At 39.4% G+C, this 23,005-nt stretch overlaps 1 protein-coding gene across 1 annotated transcript in view; it reads right to left on the bottom strand.

Annotated features, from left to right (window-relative positions):
• Positions 1-1,876: 1,876 nt before the first annotated feature.
• LOC127425008 (sorting nexin-19-like) overlaps positions 1,877-23,005 on the bottom strand; it is a 29,284-nt gene continuing 8,155 nt past the window's right edge. The window contains exons 6-11 of the mRNA XM_051670585.1: positions 21,757-21,850; positions 21,443-21,572; positions 20,991-21,109; positions 3,929-3,961; positions 3,597-3,783; positions 1,877-2,631 (exon numbers count right to left, since the gene is read on the bottom strand). Of these exons, the coding sequence (XP_051526545.1) occupies positions 2,480-2,631; positions 3,597-3,783; positions 3,929-3,961; positions 20,991-21,109; positions 21,443-21,572; positions 21,757-21,850 (715 nt within the window). The 3' untranslated portion in view covers positions 1,877-2,479. The remainder of the gene's footprint in view (positions 2,632-3,596; positions 3,784-3,928; positions 3,962-20,990; positions 21,110-21,442; positions 21,573-21,756; positions 21,851-23,005) is intronic.

Consider the following 23,005-nt stretch of genomic DNA (forward strand, 5'->3'; position numbering starts at 1 on the left):
AAGTAGGTAAATTCCCAGCAATGACAAATCTTACATTTGACAGATGCTAAAATCCATGAAGAATCTGAGCCTTCTGTGGTTTCTCAGACAAGAAATATCACATGGGAAATGTGTGCTTACTGTATGTGTATCAGCTATAATATTACCAGGAAAATCATGCTCTGAATAGATGCAATATGAGTAATGTTATGCTGTATGCATTTAGGTACCTTGATCAGGGCAAAAAAAATAAATTAATTAATTAATGCCAGGCATTGCCACAGATATGACTGATGATAAAGTACTTTATCTGCTTGTACAGAAGATAATACATACAAAGCTTTACTCAGTGTTCATTCAGAAAGACCAGAAAAAGACATTAGTGCATGTGGAATTTCAAGGATCTGCTTAGAGGAAGAGAAAGTGGGATCATAATAAAATAAATAGATAAGAAGTTGCATTTACATTTTCTTTCAACTGTGTGTTTGATGTTTTATGTTATAATTTCTTAAATTACATATGACAGACATATATACACACCACAGTTTAATTAGATAAATAGCTTTAAAACATTGAACTAAAATGACATAATAGTTTCCTTTCTTCTATTTATATAAAAGTCCTGTATATAGGACGTGTTGCATTTACATTCATGTGCATGTGAGTGGTCTGCCTGAGCAATGATGTGTAATGGAGGTTCTTCATAGTATTCCCTTTAGATTTAGTGTGAAAGGATAATAAAAAAATAACATGTACTGTATATATTCAATGACCACAAAATCATGGGTAATGTCTGAGTTTAAGTCAAGTATTCAATTTGGTTCAAAATTGTAAAAAAAAAAAAAAACTATTGCACCAAACCCATCTGAATTAGAATGTGTCAGTGTGGTGAATATACATGTATAAATTAGTTGTCTACAAAGCCATTCAAACTGATAAGCCAGACTGATAAAACAGAGGGAAGGAAGGAAACATCCTGTCCTTAGGCAGTTGATGACGTTCTCTCTACATCCCCTGGGATACTCTGAAGTAAGGACCTCTGGAATGTCTCCTCGGAAAATTCTGGAAATAGGAACTCCAGCAACAGGTCAAAGATACAGTAAACCAAGTGCCTGCAAAGTCCCATACAGAACAATACAAGTCAATGCCTATTATATTAGGATATATACTTCATATGTGCGACAAATTCTTAAGGGAGGTCATTGTGAATATTTTGTTGTGATCTTGTGAAACTGTAAGTTTAGATTTATATACCTGTTGATACTGGGGTCCTGTAAAGATTCCAGCACATGCTCCCAAACCAGCCTACATTTCTCAGAGCCAAGCATGTCTGAAATAAACTCTACAATTCCCACAAAACACATAAACTGTGATTGTGTATGACAGATATAAATAAAAGAGTTTGTTGTATTGACAGATGTGTTACAAACAGTTTCATCTTGATGTTTTTCCCCGCAAAGTATATTATTTAAAACCCCAAGAAACATGTTTTAGACATGGTAACCACAATAGTTAAAGTTCTTGAAACAACAGTTACAACTAAGACTGGTTTGTTAAAGATGGCTGGAAGAATAATTTAAAGGAGTCATGTCATAAGGAATCAAATTTTCCTTGATATTTTGACATGAGGTCATTCTACTATAAAAACATACTGTAAATTTCAGAACTCAAAACTTAATCCCCAATACAATAAAAGTATTTATGGAAACCAAGCTGCAAAAATGCCTCGTTCTCTACTTCCGCAACTTCCCTACATCATTTGGGGGCCCATTAATTCATGACCTCCTCTACAGCAATAAAAACATCAATGCCAACTTCACATCATTGCATCCTTGGGAATGCCCACTGGTGCTTCAGTTCGTAAACTGAAAGAAAGCAGGACAGACAGGCCTAGTGTGGACTTACTATTACAGAACATCAAAGGAGACCCATCTGGACTATTTTGAATTCTTTTTTAATATAAACATGCACTAGACAGACGTTTTTGACTGCTGTCATGTATCTGCCACTGCTTTTAAAAGACATGGTGTCAAGTTACAACTCTGAAAAGGAGAGCCCGTTCGGTTTCATTGGCTGCTTTGGGACTTGATCGCAAACTGCTCAACAAACTTTTCTTTTGCCTATCTGCACTATTTTTAATTGTTGGTGTATGTAAACATGTGGTAGATGGACATCTTTGACCATTTTGATGCATTTTCAGCGATGTGATACTGTATGTGTATGCGTCTATTCACCATGCTTTGGACTATGTATGTGCGTTTTTTTTTTTTCCGGCTCACATCAGCGTGGATTTTATGTTTTATTTTGGTTCATATCAGCGTGAATTGGTTCTGAACCAGTCTGTAATGGGTAAGGATGGGCAAGGAGGAGACGGGAACAGGCTGAGCAGTCAACGAAACTTTTAATGACATAAATCAACTTAAATCAACTTAAACACACAGACACACACACAGCGGCTGCGTATCTCTCTCTCTCTTGAGCTGGCGCCTCCGGCTCACCTTTATCCCCCTCCTGGCTGAATAGCACAATTCAGGGCCGGGCATGCGTCCTCACGGCTTGGCCACGAACTCCTCCTCGTCACACAGTCATAATACAATTCAACCTTTGCAAAGGAACTGTTATTGAAGTATGGGGCAGTTAAAACACTTGGACCTGATCAAAAACATAAGTAAACCATTTCATTCATGAATATTTCAAATGTCATGACTGTTTGATAGTTTATGGTGCTGAGTGTTAACAGTTTTGCTTAAGATGAACAGTGTAATATATTAGGATGTAATGTGTTGGATGTGCGTTTTGTGTAAACACTGAAATTTTTTTTATAATATTGTGGAGCTTGTTCATTCTCTTCCAATTGAGTTTCAAATATGGCTGTTTCAGCGGGGCTGCAAAATGTTAGCCAATCACAACAGTGGACATTTACGTTGAAATTTTAAGGAGGCGCTTAGGCCAAAACTGAGTGTTTCAGACAGAGGGCCAGAGACAGGATGGAAAACTATCATATATTACTAAATTCTGACTGTTTTGGTGCAAAAAAAAAATAAAATAACTTTAACATTATCAGTGGACCTCAGGGAAGATAATAAAATTATTTTAAAAAAAAGAGCATTTCATGACCCCTTTAACATAATTGTTTCTATGGAGACAATGTGTAATTCACTGGTGCACATCTATAAAGCTGTTCAGTTTGTAGTTTGAAATCCCAGAAGAAAATAAGCATTTCCAAGCCATGGGTTTCCTCTGGAATTCTACTGGGGATGTAGAATAATGAGTATTTGTAATTTGAGTTGTAGAACAAAAGAGGAAAGTCTGTTAAAGTAATGTTAACCACAGACCTTATTTTACCCATAAATCAAAAACCGCTTCTCTTAAAAACCTATTTGAAGTTCCTGAGGGGGCCCATGGTGAATTAGCCCTCTGGGTTGGCCTACAAATTGATGTCATGACTGAACAGCTCTATTACACAAGTTAACTAAAGACAATCCAAGTATAGATATACTGTAACATGGCTGCTGGCTCAAATGTTTCTAAATGAGTATGTAGGCAAATGGCTCCTTCATGTCCATTATTTTTAAGCCATCCATTCAAGTCATTTTAAATCTATGGTATAAACTGACCTGGGAACAGTTGTATAAGACAATGCAGGCATTGTAATCTTGTCTTTTCTCTTTGCTCTGGGCTCCTTTTTGACCGTGGCCCCAGAGGCAGCTCACCCCTGGGCCACACTGCATCTTGGAGAACCTGTAGATAAATCATCCAGCATGGGGCACTGGTCAGGTGGGCTATGCCTACCTCTAACACCTTCTGAGGAGGACAGAAATGGAGAATAAGCCCTCTTTCTGAGTTTCCAAAGAAACAGGTACATAATACCCATATTTTGTTTAGGTTGTTGCTTCATGTACAAAATTATTAAGGATGGTTCACCCAGAAATGAAAATAATTTATTCACCTTCATGTTGATCCAAACACTTATGACTTTCTCCTGTTGAACAAAAAGGAAATGTTAAGGGAGAATGACAGCTTCAGACACAATTCACTTTCACTGTAAAAAAGATGCAATGAAAGTGTATGGTGACTATGGCTATTGGTTGCTAAAATTCTGCCTGTGTTCCACAGAAAAAAGGGAAGTCATTTGGGTTCGGAACAACATGAGGGTTAGTAATGATGAATTTTGATGAACGATGAATGGGTTTTCATTCAACTATCCCCACAAATCCTTATTGTCAGGAACAAACGTGTAAAATGAAGATGAGGTGAAAACAATAAAAACTTTCCATGACTAATCAGGATACAGAAGCCCATTTGACATGACTCAGTATTTGCTAGTTTGTACAGTACTTTTAATTCCTTTAATCTGGCAAGAGAATGTAATTTGTCATGGTTTGGAAAGGAGATCTTTGGGTTAAACTGAATTGATTTGACTCAACTGAATAGTATGCAACTCAACAGCATCTGTAAATAATTGTGGATAGATATGACACACATACAAACATTTACACACATGTGCAGTATGTATTAATATCAATAGTAGATATTCCCTTTTAATCTCTACACATGCTTAAACTTCACTGGCTTTGTGTTCTCCTCTGTAAAGGCACACTGACAATTTTTGGGGAAAAAAAACCTCAAAAGTAAACTGTTTAAAACACACTGGAAAAATATTTTACAAGATCATGAGTGTTGAAATGACATCTCACAGATACAGTTATGCAATACTAAAAAAAAAAAAAAAAAAAAATATGTAGCAGCAACTACAGGGCCAGGCACCAGCATGGTAACCACTGCACAACCCAAAGTTCTCACAGAGCAAGAACAGATCACATTGTCCCTGGATGGATTTGAACCCATGACTTTCGTACCACAGTTCAGAGTGCTATCCACTGCAGCACACAACCACAACGTTGCAGTCAACAGAGGGACATATAAAGCTTAGATGAATCACAACCGAGCACAGCTGTTACCATGATCAACTTTGTATTGATGTAACTTTTCAACAGAGATCAAATTTAGAATTTGATTGTGGAAAAGCCCAGCAACTATTCAGTAAGCACATTACAAAAATCAATAGAACCACAACACTTTTTACAGAATGACATGCAGAGGTTGGCATTTGAACCCACAACCTTTCAAACTATAAATCAGTGCTTTAACACACCAAGCCACTCAGCTGACATGCCCTTTTAGTGTCAAAGAGACTTCCTGAGGTTAGAGTCAGCAATCAAGTGTAGGTTATCTTTTTACCTATAGGTGGTGCTGTCTCCAAACTGCTCAAGTATCGTCAGGACATGATGTCAATGATGCATACAAATTTTCTTTAAAATCCGACAATGCATGTCAAAGATATATCATTTTTAAATTAATTTCAATATAGTGGAGAGGCAGTATGGCCGATATGGGAAAAAACTGGCATCATTGAAATCTACATGACCTAAGGAATCCACATGACACCAACCCCACGGTTCAAATGTTACGGGCAAAAATAGCCATTTTTCACATCTTTTGACCCATGTTGCATGTTGCAAATCTGCATGTGCCCTCAGACCATGGTCCTCATTAAGCATACCAAGTTTAGTTTCGATAGGACAAAGAGTTGCCAAGATACAGCCTCAAATCCATTTTCACACTGACCTTGTAAACTTTGTGATGCCGTAACTTTTACACAAAAGTGAAATCTAAATTCTGAACAGTCATTTCTGTGTGGCTCGTTCTGTAGATTATTTTTAGCCATGGTTTGGGAAAATCAGGCAGAGTTTGAAGGAGCAGAAGTGAAAAAATTATTAGTGACATAATCCAAGATGGTGACTACTGTAACGGGTGGAGTTTTAATGTAAGAGGTCCATTGGAATCATCAGGAGGAGAGTAATCATACAAAACAAAACTGTGTCTCTAGGACAAACGGTTCAAAAGATACACACAAAAGAAAAGTGCATTTTTGACTTGGTGGTGCTATAGAGTATGTCCTAGAGACCCCAAATTTGGTATGGGGGCTATTCATGGCCACCCCTATTAGTGTGCTAAATTTAATAATTTTCCTATGTACGGTTCCAGGGCTCCAGACTGCTACTAAAATGGTCGCAAATGCTGCACCGTATGCAACAACAAACCCAGCATGAGAGAGTTGTGAACAAATGACTCTTTTGAACCGGGTCTTTTTCATGAATCACACGAAAAGAACTGAGGGTTTGAACTCAGGAGCTCAGGTTAGTTTGAATCAGATTCACTTTCTCAGCAAATCAGCCATCAGTGAGCTCACAACTGGGAGCACAGACATTTCAAAATAAGAGTCTCAAGTGTATTTCGAGCTTCTTTATAATGAAAAGTCCCGTATTGTATATATATATATATATATATATATATATATATATATATATATATATATATATATATACACACACATACATACAGTAAATATTATTATTTTACTACATGGCAAATTATCTGTGCATTTGACTGTGCCTAATCAGATAAGCCTTTTTAACTTATTTAAATTGATTCTGAGTTCTTTTGAACTGGTTTTAGTCCTGAACTAAATGTACTTGCCAACCAGAGATCCAAAGCAAGCATTCGAGACTCCACTTCAATATTCTCTTTTTTTTCTTTGCTAAATTTGGAGCAGGGGCTTCTAATGAACTTTTGGTCAAACCAGGCCAACTGAGCTTAATTTACTTTACTGCCATGACTTTTAACTATGGCTGTTAAAGGTGAAGTGTGTAATGTTTGCGCTACTAGTGGTATGAGAAATGCATTATTCCATAATAATTGCGATCATAAGCCTGCAAAGACATGAAATATACATCAGTCACATGAACCGTACCCCAGAACACCTTTTCAAGTGGACCCGGTTGTGGTTCCCAGGTGCGCACCTGAGTTCGGAAAACAGCATTTACATCATCCAAATAAACAGAACTTTGATGTCATTCGACCCCGTGTGCGCACCAAAAGAGCTAGTGTGAAAGCACCCTTAGGCTCATCATGCCCTTTCTCACTCTCTGATTCCCTAAGAACAAATAGTCCATCCTAAATAAAAGGTGATAAACTTTTAATGTCGTAATGAACAAAGGCACTATATCATATACACACCGACAGAAAGCGTGGCAGAGGAATCGGGTCGTCCTAAAACATCGTCGGATTGAATGGCAGCTGGGTATGCGGTGTTCCAGCACATGATGGATGTAGGATGGTTCTTATGGTAACTAATAAGTGTAACGACAGCACCGTTTCTAACTATTTTGGCACCCTAGGTGAGATCACTGTTGTTGATGAGGCGGCAGCAGTGGTGGTTCTAGCTTCAACACCGCCCCAAAGTTGTTGAGGGGGGGTTGTATGGTGCCTTGGCGAAACCCGCTTCAACACGCACCCAAATATTTTTTAACATGTTATTTTTCATACAATTAATTGCACTGAACTGACCAGTTAAATTGACAGCCTTACTTTTAGCATTCTTCTTTTACATTTGGCAGATGCTTTTATCCAAAGCAATTTACAGTGCATTCAAGGTATCCATTTTTATCAGTTTGGGTGTTCTCTGGGAATTGAACCCATGATCTTGGTGTTTCTAGCACCATGCTCTACCAGTTGAGCTAAAGGACCACTTAGAGATCTTATGAACTCAATGATGGATCCAGTTCAAGTCAAAGTCTCAGTAACAACAGACTGCAAAGCTCTACAAAGACTTCAGCATCTACATGCAAGTCTTTCTGTCTAAAGCTTTGATCCATTATGCCTTGAATGCCAACATTATTTGGCAATAATCTATTGACTGTCACTTAAGTGGGGCCGTCATCACCCCCTCTATCTTTCACTCTCTGTTGCTTTCCGTTAAATCTCAAGGCTAATAATATGCAAACCAAGCCTCACCACAAATTATTTATATCCTCTAAATGTATGCAAAGGAAACACAACAAACTCCACAAGTGCATGGAAGGCCCTCAAAATCAGGGTGGGTCAGGAGGGGCCAGTGTTCTGCTAAAAGCTGGCTGAACATATCTGTTTATTTTCCCATTTCTCCAGGTGCATGTATTGTCTGTGCTTTTTGCATGTCTTCTGTGTGATTTACAGTGGGGGGAGGCATAGCCGAAATGATCTCTTGGTTGCGTGCCTCCTCTCCAGAAACAGCGGCCAGCATTAGGGTGTTTTTACTCTAATGTTTAGGGTACATAAAAACATGCACATAGAAAAACTGAGACAGACTTCTGCATATACAAACACATTAAAAATGCCGTTTCACACTGAATTTGACAGATGCACATTCCTTGAAAGATATATACAGACACACAGACTAAACAAACAGGCATGCTGCACAGTGGAAAAAAGGAGAGGATAAATAGGTCACCCTTCAGCAGACCTGATCACAACATACAACGGTTGGTGCATAGAGAGGCAGAAGGGATCCATTTGATGGAGAGAGAGATTGGGAAGTATATTGGACCACAGGAACAATAAACGCCAAACTTCAAAGAAATGCTAGTAGATCAATTAACATAGAGTTTTGTATTGAAGTAGTGGAATCAATTGCTTCCAATTTTGTATAGTAAAATGATACAAAGACTTCCTACACTACATTGCTAAAAGTATGTGGACTAACAGGTTTGGCTATTTCAGCTACACCCATTACTAAAAGTTGTATGAAATCAAGCACTCAGCCTGCAATCCCCTTAGACAATTTAGCAGAAAGGGGCCCTTATTGTTACTCTGTGCATAAAACAAGGTTCGTAAATGGTTTACTGAGTCTGGTGTGGAAGAACTTGACTGTCCTGCACAAAGCCCAAACCTGAACACAACTGAACACCTTTGGGATGATTTGAAATGCCAACTGTGAGCCAGGCCCCACCACCTAACATCACTGCCTGACCTCCCTGATGCTGTTCCCACATACTTTTGGTTATGTAGTTATCTCTTGTTATCTCTAGTGTCTTCTATTATTAAAAAGTTGGTGTCATTATTCAAAAAGCAAGTCATACTCTTAAAAAAGTAAAGATTATATACAAACTATGGGAAAATTGTGGAAAACAGCTGTTTATGCTGGAAGATGGCATGAAATTAACACATCAAAAAAATAAAAAATTTCATCTCAAAGTATCCTGCTGAACTGGTTATGTGGTGACCAATTCAGCTAATGCTAGTGTCACAGCATTTCTGCAATTACTCATGCTGGAGAATATACTGAAAGAAGTGACATATTTTCTGTCAGACAACTTAAAGGCTCCAAATGATGACCAGATACTTCCAAGTATTGTTTAATTGTGAAAGAGCATACTGTACTTCCACGCATCCTGCAAAACATGACATTCTGCATTATTTTCACACATTGAGTTATTTTACCATAACCCCTTCTCTCTCCATCCTCCCACTTAAAAATAAATAGTTTATTGATTTTGATCTGTCAAACAATCTTCTGCCAGAACATAAAAAGAAAATATGACGAGGTAGTTCACAAGACAAAAACTGTTAAAGCACTGGGTTATACAACATGTTCTAGTACAAATATAAATAGACAAATTTGACCCCCTCTACATTTTCCAGCTATACCAGTTTTTTTTTTATCTACCAATCTCAGAGTGAGTGAGTGAGTGAGTGAGTGAGTGAGAGTGAGTGAGAGTGAGTGTGTGTGTGTGTTTGTGTGTGTGTGTGTGTGTGTGTGTGTGTGTGTGTGTATAGAGGGAGAGCGAGGGGTGAAAGGGAACACAAAAAACTGAAAAACAGTCAAATAGACAAAAGGAAAGAAAATCTCTTTCCCAACTGATTACTTCAAATCCATTATCCACAATTCAACCTCCTTCTGACGTTTACCTTATTTAAAGTCAATATAATTGTTTGATCCATTCATACTAGTGAGCTAGTTTTGCTAGCACTCTCCCATTTTGTTTTACCAATTTAGTTTTTTATACTGTGTACAGGTTTTGTCTGTTACACACGCACCACATAAAGTTCACAATAGATAGACTGTAAAACTACACTAACACAGCAGCAGTCAATTAGTGAAAATCTAATCCATTCCAGACCACCAATTAAGGCAATAATGTAGATAATGTCAACAGAAATGTTCAGGTTGTAGACCAAAAAAAAATATAAAAAATTGACAGACAATTAGAATTTTCAAGCCATGGGTTCCTTCAGGAATTTCCTTTGGGTTTTTATAATGGCAGTTATATATATATATACACAATATGTACACCTACTTATTCATGTGATTATCTAATCAGCCAATCATGTGGCAGCAGAGCAATGCATAAAATCATGCCGATACGGGTCAAGATCTTCAGTTAATGTTCACATCAATCATCAGAATGGGGAAAAATGTGATCTCAGTGATTTAGACCATGGCATGATTGTTCTGCGGACAGAAACGCCTTTGAAGAAAGAGGTCAATGGAGAATGGCCAGTCTGGTTGGAGCTGACAGAAAGGCTAGGGTAACTCAGATAACCACTTTGTACAATTGTAGTGAGCAGAATAGCATCTCAGAATGCACAACACATCGAACCTTGAGGTGGAAGAGCTACAACAGCAGAAGACGTTGTGTACTTTATTAGAAACACTATGGTCCTAATAAAGTGTTAAGTGAGTGTAAATTACACACAGTCATACATCAAACATTAATTTTGAAGCTTCTGTGTTTTAATTTTTAAATGAATGTTGCAGTCAAAATGCTAATTACAGACTACAACTACCATCAGCATTGGAGCAACATGATTTACAAAATGGATGACGACTGTAGTTCTTATTTAGCGACGGGTTAGCAACATGCATTTTTAACAGACACAACGGCTACAAAATCTACGATTGAGGTATGACTGTGTGTAATTAATTTTCTAGAACAAAACATAAAAGTCTCTTCATGTAATTTTTTTACCACTGATTATATTTTATTCGTAATTCGAAAATTCCTTTTCTAAAATCCCATGGGAAAATAACTGAGGGAACCCAAGGTGAATTAGCCTTCCAGGTTTGCCTACAAATTGACATCATGGCTGAATAGCTGTATGATGTAGATATATAATATGATGACAGAATGATAGTTAATACTGGACATTCGTCCCACCATTCAGTAGGACAGAGACTTCAGACAGGGAAGAGACTCAAATATCTACTTAACGTCTCTTTTGTTATAGTCTGTGCATTTGACTTCTCTATTGGGTGAATAGCATTTCATTTTCTGTTTTGGACTCCTGAGAGTTGACAGCTGATTGAAGCAGCCGGTTTTGCAGATGGAAGGAAAATTTAAAATGTCTGACAAAAATATACATACAGCTGTCTGTAGTGTCAAATTTTGCTGATATATCAGCTGACTAAGACAAACTGACATTTGGATTAAGACATTTGGAAAAAAGGAAATACTGAGTGCTCAGGGAACTCTTAATTTAGGAATCTCGGACATCAATTACTGTATGTAACCGCCTTGACCTTAATTGTATGTACTGCCCCATTGTGGTCCAGTTTGGAGCAACAAGCTGATGGTAAGATGCCAGAATATGTTCTTAGAGTATTATCTAGAGTCTTATTATGAGTCCATATGAATAGCCATGTAGAGTAAAAGTACAGTAGGGAGAGTGAGATTTATTGTATTGATGATTTACTTCTGCATTTTTTTGAATGTTTAAGAAAACCAGAGAATGAGGACTTGCTATAAGGTTAAGAGCATCTCCTTGGGTTCAGAGCACGATTTGGATATCAAATCCTCCAATACTTATTATTTTCCACTTCAGATCTGATCATTCATCTAATCAGATTGCAATAAGAACTTTAACCTAACTATTGTTGACATGAAAATATTTCCTAGTTATACAGAATGATCATCAGAGCACAGAATTATTGACTTTTGTTTGAGTTATCGGTATCTGTGGCTCTATAGGACCCACTCATTTAACCTGGGATTTTAAAATTACTGTGTGTGAGTTAATGTGGTAAGTCGTCTACATCTGTCCAAAATTATTTCCAGCAGAGCAGATCATCAGACTGTCTACTTAGTAAGGTCAGCCAACAGTGACCTAATTTTAATAAGTGATGAAACCCTGTCATAATGAACAGAACAAGGAATTCATTATTTTAAAAAGTACAAACTGTTTAGTGGCCTCAATCCCAGTTCAAGACAAACCCAAACTAGGCAGTCACAAAAAATAAACAAAGAATGTGATCATCCATCCATCCTTCCTTCTTTCTAACTATCTCTATGACATTGTACTTGGATATATCCATGATTAAAATCATAGATAGAAAAAGGTTTCATTTCTTGGCATTATGCAACATAAAAACATAAAATCTGACCAGATATAGGTGAATGAAAGCAAATCCACTGTACAGGCAATATCAATTCAGCCAAGATTTTCTTGTGATGACATGTGATCTGCTGCAGAAATACACAACCCAATGTGGAGTTAATATCACTGCATTTAACAGGCATCTCCAAATTCAGCTAGTGGTTGAAACAGTTTCTAGACTGCACAAAAATCAAAAAGGCCAAGACATCATAACCCAGTCAATGTACACAGTAAGACAATTTAGCACATTCCCTGACCACGTTTTCCTTTCATTTTAGTGGGACATTTTATTCTAGGACGACACCCTGCTGACAAAGGATTGGAGCATTTTGTTTGCCTGGTGTGCAGTACATGTTGGCATTAATATTTGCAAGTGCAAAAGTGGCCAGTGTATGTATTTGCTTGCATGCCTGTAACTACACACTATAAGGCCAACTGTTCAACTTTCTCAATAATGAGTGAAATTTCACCTAAAAAAAAATAAATAAAATACAAGCCTGTCTGCTCTTAGTTTTTTTGGGTTGGTGTGGTGCAGTACATTGGCTAAAACCTCAAGGCCAGTAATCAGAACATTGCTGGTTTGAGACCCACAAAGAGGGAGTAGTGATTGTCTGCTGTATAATGCATATTATAAAACGCATAGTTCAAAACTCTTAATTCTGATTAGAAGAGCCACATTTAAAGCCATTGTAAAATTACTGTAAATCCACACCTTTGACTGCACATTCCTTATTATTGTAGTAATCCAGTTGCTAAATTGCTTGGCCAGCTGGTTTTGTAGCCTACAATTAAGGGCCAGAATGCTTTTTTGCCTCCATCTGTCAATTGTGTTATGTGAACATGCAGATGTCTTTGATCAGATCTGATGTAACTGGTCCTACTCGAGCCGCTCTGAGTGGAATTTGAACTGGGGTCTCCAGCATGGGAGGTGGGTGCTCTAATGAGAAGGCTAAAGGCTCTAGTGTCAGTCGCTAGTGCGCCTCTTGAAGTCAGGGGAGTGAGGTTTACACACTGCACAGCTACCTTCCAGCTGGCTACTGTTACACTCACCCCCCTAAACCTCACTCCCATCCAGGTCACAGCACCACTGTAACCGGCCCTACTTGACCCACTCTGAGCAGGATTTGAACTGGGGTCTCCGGCATGGGAGGCGGGCGCCCTAACGAGAAGGCTAAAGGCTACAGCCTCTAGCGTCAGTCACTAGTGCGCCTAGTGTAATAGTAGCCAGCACTGGTACGTGCTGTGCAGTGAGGCTTTAGCCTCCTTGTTAGCACGCCCACCTCCCATGCCGGAGACCAAATCCCGCTCGGAGTGGGTCAGCAGGACTGGTTACAATGGTGCCGTGACCCGGATGGGAGAGATGTTTAGGGGGGTGAGTGTAACAGTAGCCAGCTGGTATGTGCTGTGTAGTGTGTGTAAACCTCACTCCCCTGACCTCAAGAGGAGCACACAGTTTTTAGACACCATTTCAAGATAAAATAAACTTCAACTTTTAAAAACATGTTTCAAGGCACCTGCGTTCTGTTATATCCATTGCAACATGTTCGGGCAGAACGACCCTTTAGGATAATATAATCAAAATAAAAAACTTTACTATGTGGCAGAAATATTGTTTATTCTGATCATTATTAATAATAATTGTAAAGGATTATTGAACATATATGGCATATGCTATTTCTGCTATTTTTGAAAGCAATAAGTGTTGCCATCCAAGTGAATGTTTGTACATCCAAGTGCAGCAGGACATTGCTAAGGCAAGTGGAGACTATGATCAGTGATCTTTTTTGTGTGTCAGTGCAAAGTTTATCATGTGCAAAGCCAAGGCTCACCACACACATTGGGCACACAGTCAAGGCAGCAAATTGACCAGGTCCGTTACATAATAAACCTGTTTGAAGTCGTTGCATCCCCATCTATGCCAATACATGCATTGAACCACAGAGAGCCATAAGTTCCCAGATTCCTTTCCTGCTAGGCAGAACTGAAACCCCCCAGTTCTGCAATGGCCAAGGCTTTGTTACGGTGAGTACTTTCATGATTATTCTATGGAAATGTTCACAACGTTGATCCACTTGAAAAAATTGCTGTTGAGGGACCAATGATTCAGCGTAAAACCAGACGAATAGACACATTCTCTAACAGTTTGAAAATGCCTTGCCAAACTAAACAAACATATTACTGGCAAATAGTGAAATCAGTCTCATCACATGATATATGTAAAGGAGCAATCATATGAACAGACTGTCCTAAAATGCCTGTGAGCTGGCCTGAAGTGTATATATAAAACAGTTATGACCATTTAACATGGCTAAGGCAATAAAATAGAGACTAGACCGAAGAGACTCACCCTCTGTCACTCATACGCACACTACCTCTTATCTAATTTCAGTCACACCTTTTAAGTCAAAATCCTTCACGCCAAAGCTCTTATAATGGCTGATGGAGAAACATTGCTCTGCATGCCTTTGCAATCTTTTAGCACGTTGTTACAGCCTTGCCATGTGTCTGGCAAACCCTGCCTTGGCTTTAAGAAGACAGGATGGAGAGGGAAGGTCAATGAAGCTTGAATATTTGTTGCCTGTTTCCATATTATTAGAAATTTCCGGTCCCTCTGCTGTGCTGAAGTTTGTACTTGACAGTCAAATGTTTACCAGATGGAGTTAAGACATTTTGAGGGCCTCACACGTCCTGTAGAAAAGCTCTACAATTGGACACCTGGTATTTTTTATAACTAATAAAATACAGGCAAGTTTACACTTTATGGAAACTGCCCCTTACTGATAATACTTTTTTGGGGTGGGAAAACCTCACAGTCTGCCCTGAGACGTCTGATACTTGCAACAAATACAATATTTGCATATACTTTTATCAGCAATTTTGTCAATATATTAATGTGTGCATAAAATGAAGCACAATGTAAAGATGCAAAGATTGCATCAGAAGCATAATGGAAACCTGGCTGATGTTTATCATCTATTTAGGTGCTATATATGACCTCATCCTTCAAAACAGTAAACAGTGAAGCAATCTGAGCAAATAACCTTATATGACCTTTGCATCAGCATTTCATATTTTTAAAATCCAGCTGCCTAAACTACCCCTTACTCCAAATTCAACATCCAGAACATTCTGTGCACAGCTTTTACATTAAGTATTCCTTTAAAATTGCAATGATCCTAATCATACATAGTATAATTTATTGTACTAATCTCAAACCACATGAAAAACCTGGGTAGAAAAAGATGTGTAGAAAATAGCTTTAGATTTAGCTGAGATAAGATGCAGATTTTAGTCCCAATAATTATCACCTTGTGATGAGGAGGAGGGCTTGGCAGGGCCGTAACGATGGACGCCCGGCGCTGGATCAGCCCAATCAGTGGGAGAGAGATAAAGAGGAGCCAGGGACGCCAGTCCTGAGAGAGAGAGAGACGCACACGGCTGCACTATCTGTGTGTTTTATGTTATGTTTAAGTTTGTTTATGTCATTAAAGTAATGTTGACTGTTCTGCCGGTTCCCACCTCCTACTTGCCCATCCTTTACCCGTTACGTTGGTGCCAGAACCCGGGAAAGAGGAGGGATGCACATTGCGGAGTCCTCGCCGCTGCCGTTCCCCGCAAGGGGACAGAGGAGTCGCTGCCGGCCGCCGGGAGTCAGAGGAACCGCTGTCATCCGCCAGGAAGCAGAGAAGCCGTTACCATCCACCAGGGGTCAGAGGACTCGCTACCTTCCACCAGGGGAGGAAAATCTATCGTCCGACAGAGGGCGGAGGAGTGGCTGAGAACCAGGCGACGGCATGTCTGGGGACCGGCGAGCAAATTTTTCTCTCTCGAACTGGCGTGCCCGGCACCTCTTTATCCCTCTCCCACTGATTGGGCTGATTCAGCGCCGGGCATCCATCATTATGGCCCGGCCACGCCCTTCTCCTTGTCACACTCCAGTTCTGTTCTGGTGATGTCATACAGACAAGGGCATCATCAACTGTCACATTGTTAAACTCAAGGTGATTCCTAATATAACCTTACAGGAAAAAATGGCTGACGTGTATACCATTTGAATAAGGGTTAGGGCCAAAATCCTAACTTTATCCCAGACCTAAATTCAGTAATGCGAGAAACACATGCTCAAAGTGACTAGACGAGACCTTTGCAATTATACTTCATGATGCATAGCCACCTTATTTAATGATGCACTAAATATCAAAGCATATAGCTTACAAAGGGAATGTTTACCAATTGTATATTTTACAACAAATAAACTATTAAATAATCCAAAATGTTAAATATAATGTCTAAGATAATAGTGTCCTTCTTTTTATGACTTTGTTTACAATAAACTTGCTTCTGATTGCTGTTTACACCTCTCTGAACACTCGAAGTTTAACAAACAAAAGTGTTTAGCTGAAATGTGTAAATTTTTCAGTGTTTAAAAATACTTTCTCCTATCCCAGCTTAATATGCAGAGACAACCACAAGTAAGCCATTCGTAGGTTAATTTTGTCAAAAACTGTAAACACTGTATCTCTGTGGCGTTATAAAATTTCTCTGTTTGTTTTGAGCAACCCGTCCAGCCCAACACAACAACACTGACTCATCCAATGGTGTGAGTCTGGGGTGAGACAATCTGTTCGTCCAACAGCAGACGGGAAGCATATTCTGGAGACTGTTTGAAAACAAGGTTTATTTTATCTCTGTTCAGTGGCACTAATGGCACAGAAATTACACACTTCAGCTTTTAAAAAAGTCACAGTGATCCTTTGCAGCCAATGTACTGGTGGAAAAGAAAAGCCTGCTCAAAGCACTGATGAAGAGTTGTTCATAGAGTTTAGAGTGGCTAAAAGAAGCTACTCTGAGAAGCTAAAAAACACATTTTCAGCTAAAGACCCTGCATCAGTGTGGAAAGGCCTAAAAGACATTACTAACTACAAGACACCATCCCCTAACACTGTAGGGAATCAACAACTGTCTGACGACCTGAATGTGTTTTACTGTAGATTTGAAAAGCCCAGTCTCACACCCCACACACACTCTGACCTTCAATTCACACCAATATCAACACCTCCTGCAAACTCCCTCCTCCCCCCTCCTGCTACTCAACCTGAATTTAAGATCTGTGAAGAGGATATGTGCCGGGTCTTCTGGAAAAAAAAAAGACAAGGAAAGCACAGGGTCCAGATGGTGTTTCACACACTTGTCTAAAATCCTGTGCTGACCAGCTGGTCTCCATCTTCACACAGATCTTCAACAGATCACTGGAGCAGTGTGAAGTTCCCTGCTGCTTCAAATGTTCCACCATCATCCCTGTCCCAAAGAAACCCAAAATCACACTTAATGACTACAGACTCATCGCTCTGACATCTGTGGTCATGAAGTCATTTGAGAGACTGGTATTGGCCCACCTGAAGGACATCACTGGACCCTTTCTGGATCCCCTTCAATTTGCTTATCAAACAAACAGGTCTGTGGATGATGTAGTCAACATGGGATTGCATCATATCCTGCAACATCTGGACAGACCAGGGACAAATGCAACGATCCTTTTTGTGGACTTCACTTCTGCTTTAAACACCATCATCCCAGCTATTCTCTGGACTAAATTAAACCAACTCTCTGTTCCCACCTCTATCTGTCAGTGGATCACCAGCTTTCTGACAGATAGGCAGTAGTAGGAAATTCACTTCCAGCACCTGTACAATCAGCACTGGTGCCCCCCAGGGATTTGTGCTCTCTTCACTACTCTTCTCCCTGTACACAAATGACTGCACTGCCAAGGACCACTCTGTCAAGCTCCTGAAGTTTGCAGACGACACTACTGTCATCTGCCTCATCCAGGAAGATGATGACTCTGCATACAGAAGGGAGGTTGAACAGCTGGCTGTCTGGTGCAGTCAAAAAAATCTGGAGCTGAATACACTCAAAACAGTGGAGATGATAGTGGACTTTAGGAGGAACACACCAACATTGACCCTGCTCTTCATTCTGAACAGCACTGTGGCAGCAGTGGATTCATTCAGGTTCTTGTGCTCTACCATATCACAGGACCTGAAGTGGGAGACCCACATTGACTCCACTGTGAAAAAGGTTCAGCAGAGGTTGTACTTCCTTCACCAGTTGAGGAAGTTCAACCTGACATAGGCGCTGCTGATACAGTTCTACTCAGCAGTCATTGAGTCTGTCCTCTGAAATTCAATAAGTGTCTGGTTTGGTTCAGCTATGAAATCAGACATCAGAAGAATACAAAGGACAGTTCGGACTGTTGAGCGGATTATTGGTTGCTCCCAGGAGATCAGCAGTTACGAAAAATACTCAAACCAGCTTGTGCAGTGCATAAAATCATGCAGATACGGGTCAGGAGCTTCAGTTAATGTTCACATCAACCATCAGAATGGGGGGAAAATGTAATCTCAGTGATTTGGACCATGGCATGATTGTTGGTGCCAGATGGGCTGGTTTGAGTATTTCTGTAACTGCTGAACTCCTGGGATTTTCACGCACAGCAGTCTCTAGAATTTACTCTGAATGATGCCAAAAAATTATCCAGTGAGGGGCAGTTCGCAGATGGAAACGCATTGTTGATAAGTGAGGTCAAAAGAGAATGGCCAGACTGGTTCGAACTGACAAAGTCTACGGTAACTAAGATAACCGCTCTGAGATGTAGGTTGGCACTCTTTTGGCGGCACGAGGAGGACATCCACAGGTGGTTTTAATATTGTGGCTGATCGGTGTATGTATATATATATATATATATATATATATATATATATATATATATATGTTTTGTCTTATTGTGTATTTCTATATATACTTATATTTTCTATTTTATTTTTTTGTTTTTTTTTTTATCTCTGTCTTGTTGTTGTATTGTTTGTGCACTGTTTGGCAATAAAGCTCATTCTGATTCTGATTCACTGTTAATGCAAACAAATATTATCATTGGCATATTGAGTGAGAAACTCTAGGGAAGCAACAATACATGCTGTAAACCTCCTGTTTCCTCGTAAGGAGGACAAGAGCCAGAGAACACACTCACACGCATGGCTATAACACTTCCTTCAGGTGTGATCTTCTTTAAAGTAGGAAAGGCTATCAAGTAAAAAAAAAAAAAAATACAGATTCCCAGCTGACAGGCAAGAAAAACATGTTCTTGATGGCTGAAATTTTGGATACCTACAGCAGTGGTGATTGCTTTAAGACTAAACAGCTGACCCAAACATTCCATAAGAAATGCGGCAACGACAAATTTAATATATGTACAAATAATCTATATAAATTACATATCACTTTGTGTATTTCAATATTTTGCTAATAAAAGTGGTAAATAAACATCACTATAGCGCTGTTTGTTCAAGTACCTCAATCTGCTTTTTTCTACACAGATACAGTACGTCCAATGAAGTCTGTGGACACACGGCCAATAGAGCCTATGCAAGATATGGACGATACCTGTAGCATTCGTGTCAATTCCACAATAGATCATTGTACGAGAAGCACTAAACAGATGTTTGAGCAGCTTTTTTAGCAACATTTCAGACATCTGAAACAATAGTCTGTACTTCCCCACTTTTGAAAAAGCACCAGCTGCCACTGACCTACAGCATCCTGTGGTTTAACCGTGCAAAGTGGCAAAAGAAGTATTGTAAAGTCACCTCCCATTTGTATAGTATGTCATAGAACAACTTTTTTTTAGCATGTGTACACCAAATGCCTTGGTATAACATGTCTTGGAGCTTGCAGAGTGCTGAGACTGTTGCCTTATTTACGATAAATACAGATCAGTAAACAAAAAGACTCTTAAATCTTATTAATCTTAAAATTAATTAATTAATCTTGGGACCCTACAGCAAACCAGGCACAGTGGCCTGTGAGGTCTTCTCACAACGTCCTGCTATTTTTTCACCATTATTTCTCTAACTTCTTTTGACAGCTTACATACAGTTTGTCTGGCCCACACAAATGACGCAAGTCTTTCAAACCAGATGCAATACAGTTGAATAGCTCACTGGCCAGTTATCACTGCAGTCCAATCACCTCCCCCTGCTTCGTCCCTCTATTACTTCTTATTGGGTGGAGAACAGCACAGACACGAGAAGCCTTGCATTCCATGCTTCGAGGAATGTTAATGACTTCATGTCTGATGGAGACTTAAGCAGAAAAGTTCAGTTACGCATATCACTTAACACTATGTTGTGTAATTGTGTCTGAACATGAACCTGCTGTTATGATTTGTTTTGTTTTTTTGTTTGTTTTTTTTTTTTACTACTTTTGGCAGCTGACATACAGTATGTCTGGCCCACACAAATGACGCAAGTCTCTAAAACCAGATGCAATACAGTTGAATAGCTCACTGGCCAGTTATCACTCAACCCTGCTGCAGTCCAATCACCTTCCCCTGCTTCACCCCATATTACTTCTAATTGTGTGTAGAACAGCACAGAGCACAGACACGAGAAGCCTTGCATTCCATGCTTCGAGGAATGTTAATGACTTCATGTCTGATGGAGACTTAAGCAGAAAAGTTCAGTTACAAATATAACTAAACACTATGTTGTGAAATTGTGTCTGTACACGAACCTGCTGTTATGATTTCTTTTCTCTCATATATCAGTTCATTTTAAAGTTTCTTGTGAAATAAGATTCAACTTGAAAATGAATAATGTCCTTGAAACAATTTCATATCTGATGGCAAAATTGTCCCAAAATCAGACTCTTGTCTCAAAAGCAAACATAATGGGATAATGCAAGGATGTCAGGTGTATTACCATTACAACATTTAAGAACAGTCTGATGGTCTTCTGGATGTTTTCTGTACACAGCCAGCTCCACAGGTCCTTCACCAGCAAGCATAAGATGTTCAGAGCGATGTCTGCAAGGGCTGTGTCTGCACCATCACATACACACAGATTTACGCACAACTGTTCAAATTCTGTGTTAAAAACAACTGCATCAGATAAAGGCTTTCATCTCACATAAGACAATTAAAGCTAAAACAAGTTCTGTCAGAGAAAGAGGATTTACATGCATTATCAATCTCTCCTGCATTCACTCTTTCCTTTGTAACTGAGTAATACTGCCCTCTCCTGTTCGGTATGGTGTATAGGCTACCACTGTTTGAGCTCATGCATTGACCCAAGTCTTTCTAACTTAAATAAAGGCCATTATCAACCTTTAAAAGGTCTTGTACTCTGGCTTCTAAAATTTTTGGCTGAATTACCTGTTCCTCTTCCTTTCTTTTCTTTCAGAAGCCTTCCCTCTGCAGAGTGACTCTTGAAGCCACCGTCCACCTGCCTCTCCTGTTCCTCTACAAACCCCTCCAGATATGTCAGCGAGAAACCTCTGAGAACCTACAGAAAGAGATGGAAATAAGTGTGTTGGCATTTATGTATGGCATATTCAAAAAGTACTGTATTCAGGATAGAACACCATTTGATTAGGCTATATTAATGTATGTGTGGGTTGTATATGGATTAATAATTCACAGATTGTAAATGGCTATTTTTGTGGCTTTGTTTGATATGGAGGACTCACAGAGCAGCGTTCCCTGAAAGAGTATGTCACTTTACGTTGCAAGTCCGGGACATTGAGAGTAGGAGCTATTTTACTGGAGAATCTCAGACGGGGCCTGAAATTTGAAAGAAAATTTTGTAAAAATAATAAAACAGAAAACAAAAGGAATTTAAAGCTTTGTAAATTCTGTGCCCCTAAAGCCACTAAATGGAACTGCAAAAAAAACATTGTTTTCAAACAAATTTCCCTAATTCTTTCCCTGTCTGCCATTGATCAAACAAATAGTGACCTGCCCCAAATTGATGGTATTGGTTGAGTCATTAGCCGTGTTTCCACTATCGGGCCAAATGAGGGCATGCTAGTGTATGCCAGGGCCAGTTGCATTCCCACTGTCAATTCATTGTGCCAAGTGCCTTTTTCCAGCTGATTACCCTTGGGCCAAAGGAGGCTTACTGAGGATTGATGTGGGGTCAGTGTGAAAGGTGGAGTTTAGCTGAGTCAGGTCAGAGGTTTCAGCACAAAGACACTCATTCCTCAATTTTTCATACCTAGCTACCAGCTTACCTCAACAGCTCAGCGGAGAATGGAGAATCATCAGTACTGGTTAGTAGACTAAATCAGTGCTCTTCTGAATATTTGGGCTAATGGAAATGCGCAACATCAGATTGACAGCATCTGCTGAAATGAAGACGTGATTAAGTATGTTGTCGCCGAACTTGCCAAGTTGTGTATCCAGTGCACAACTGTACAGGTTCGGGACAAATCCGTGTCCATTTCGAAGGCTAGCTAGTCTCCAGAGTCTGGTATCTCAGCTTGAGTTTCCCTCTTGCTTGTGAAACAGGCAGGGTATGTGACATTGGCACCAGGGTGGCGTATCAAGGGTTGGCTTTTAGAGCAACGCTGCAGGGCTATTGGCCCGATGGTAGGAATGCAGATCGATTTTGGTCTCGCGGCTCGAGGTCTGAGACTAACTGGCCCCGACTGACCAGCTGATAGCCCTGGCTTGCACTTGCCTGATGGTGGAAAAGCATCTAATTCTCTTTTTCTGTTTTTATAGCGCCACAGAGACACAATGTTTATGAGTTACGAGTGTTTATGAGTTTCTGAGAAAATCAGCCTATGAATGACTTATAGTTGTCTCTGTGTATTGAACTGGGATGGGAAAAAGTATTTTAAAAAGCACCTATTATGGTTTTTCAAATATTACCTTTCATGTAGTCTGTTATATTGCTGTTTGTGAATGTAAAAAAGTCTGCAAAGTTTCAAAAAT

Source organism: Myxocyprinus asiaticus, chromosome 3, assembly GCF_019703515.2.
Source record: "Myxocyprinus asiaticus isolate MX2 ecotype Aquarium Trade chromosome 3, UBuf_Myxa_2, whole genome shotgun sequence".
NCBI classification, from domain to species: domain Eukaryota; kingdom Metazoa; phylum Chordata; class Actinopteri; order Cypriniformes; family Catostomidae; genus Myxocyprinus; species Myxocyprinus asiaticus.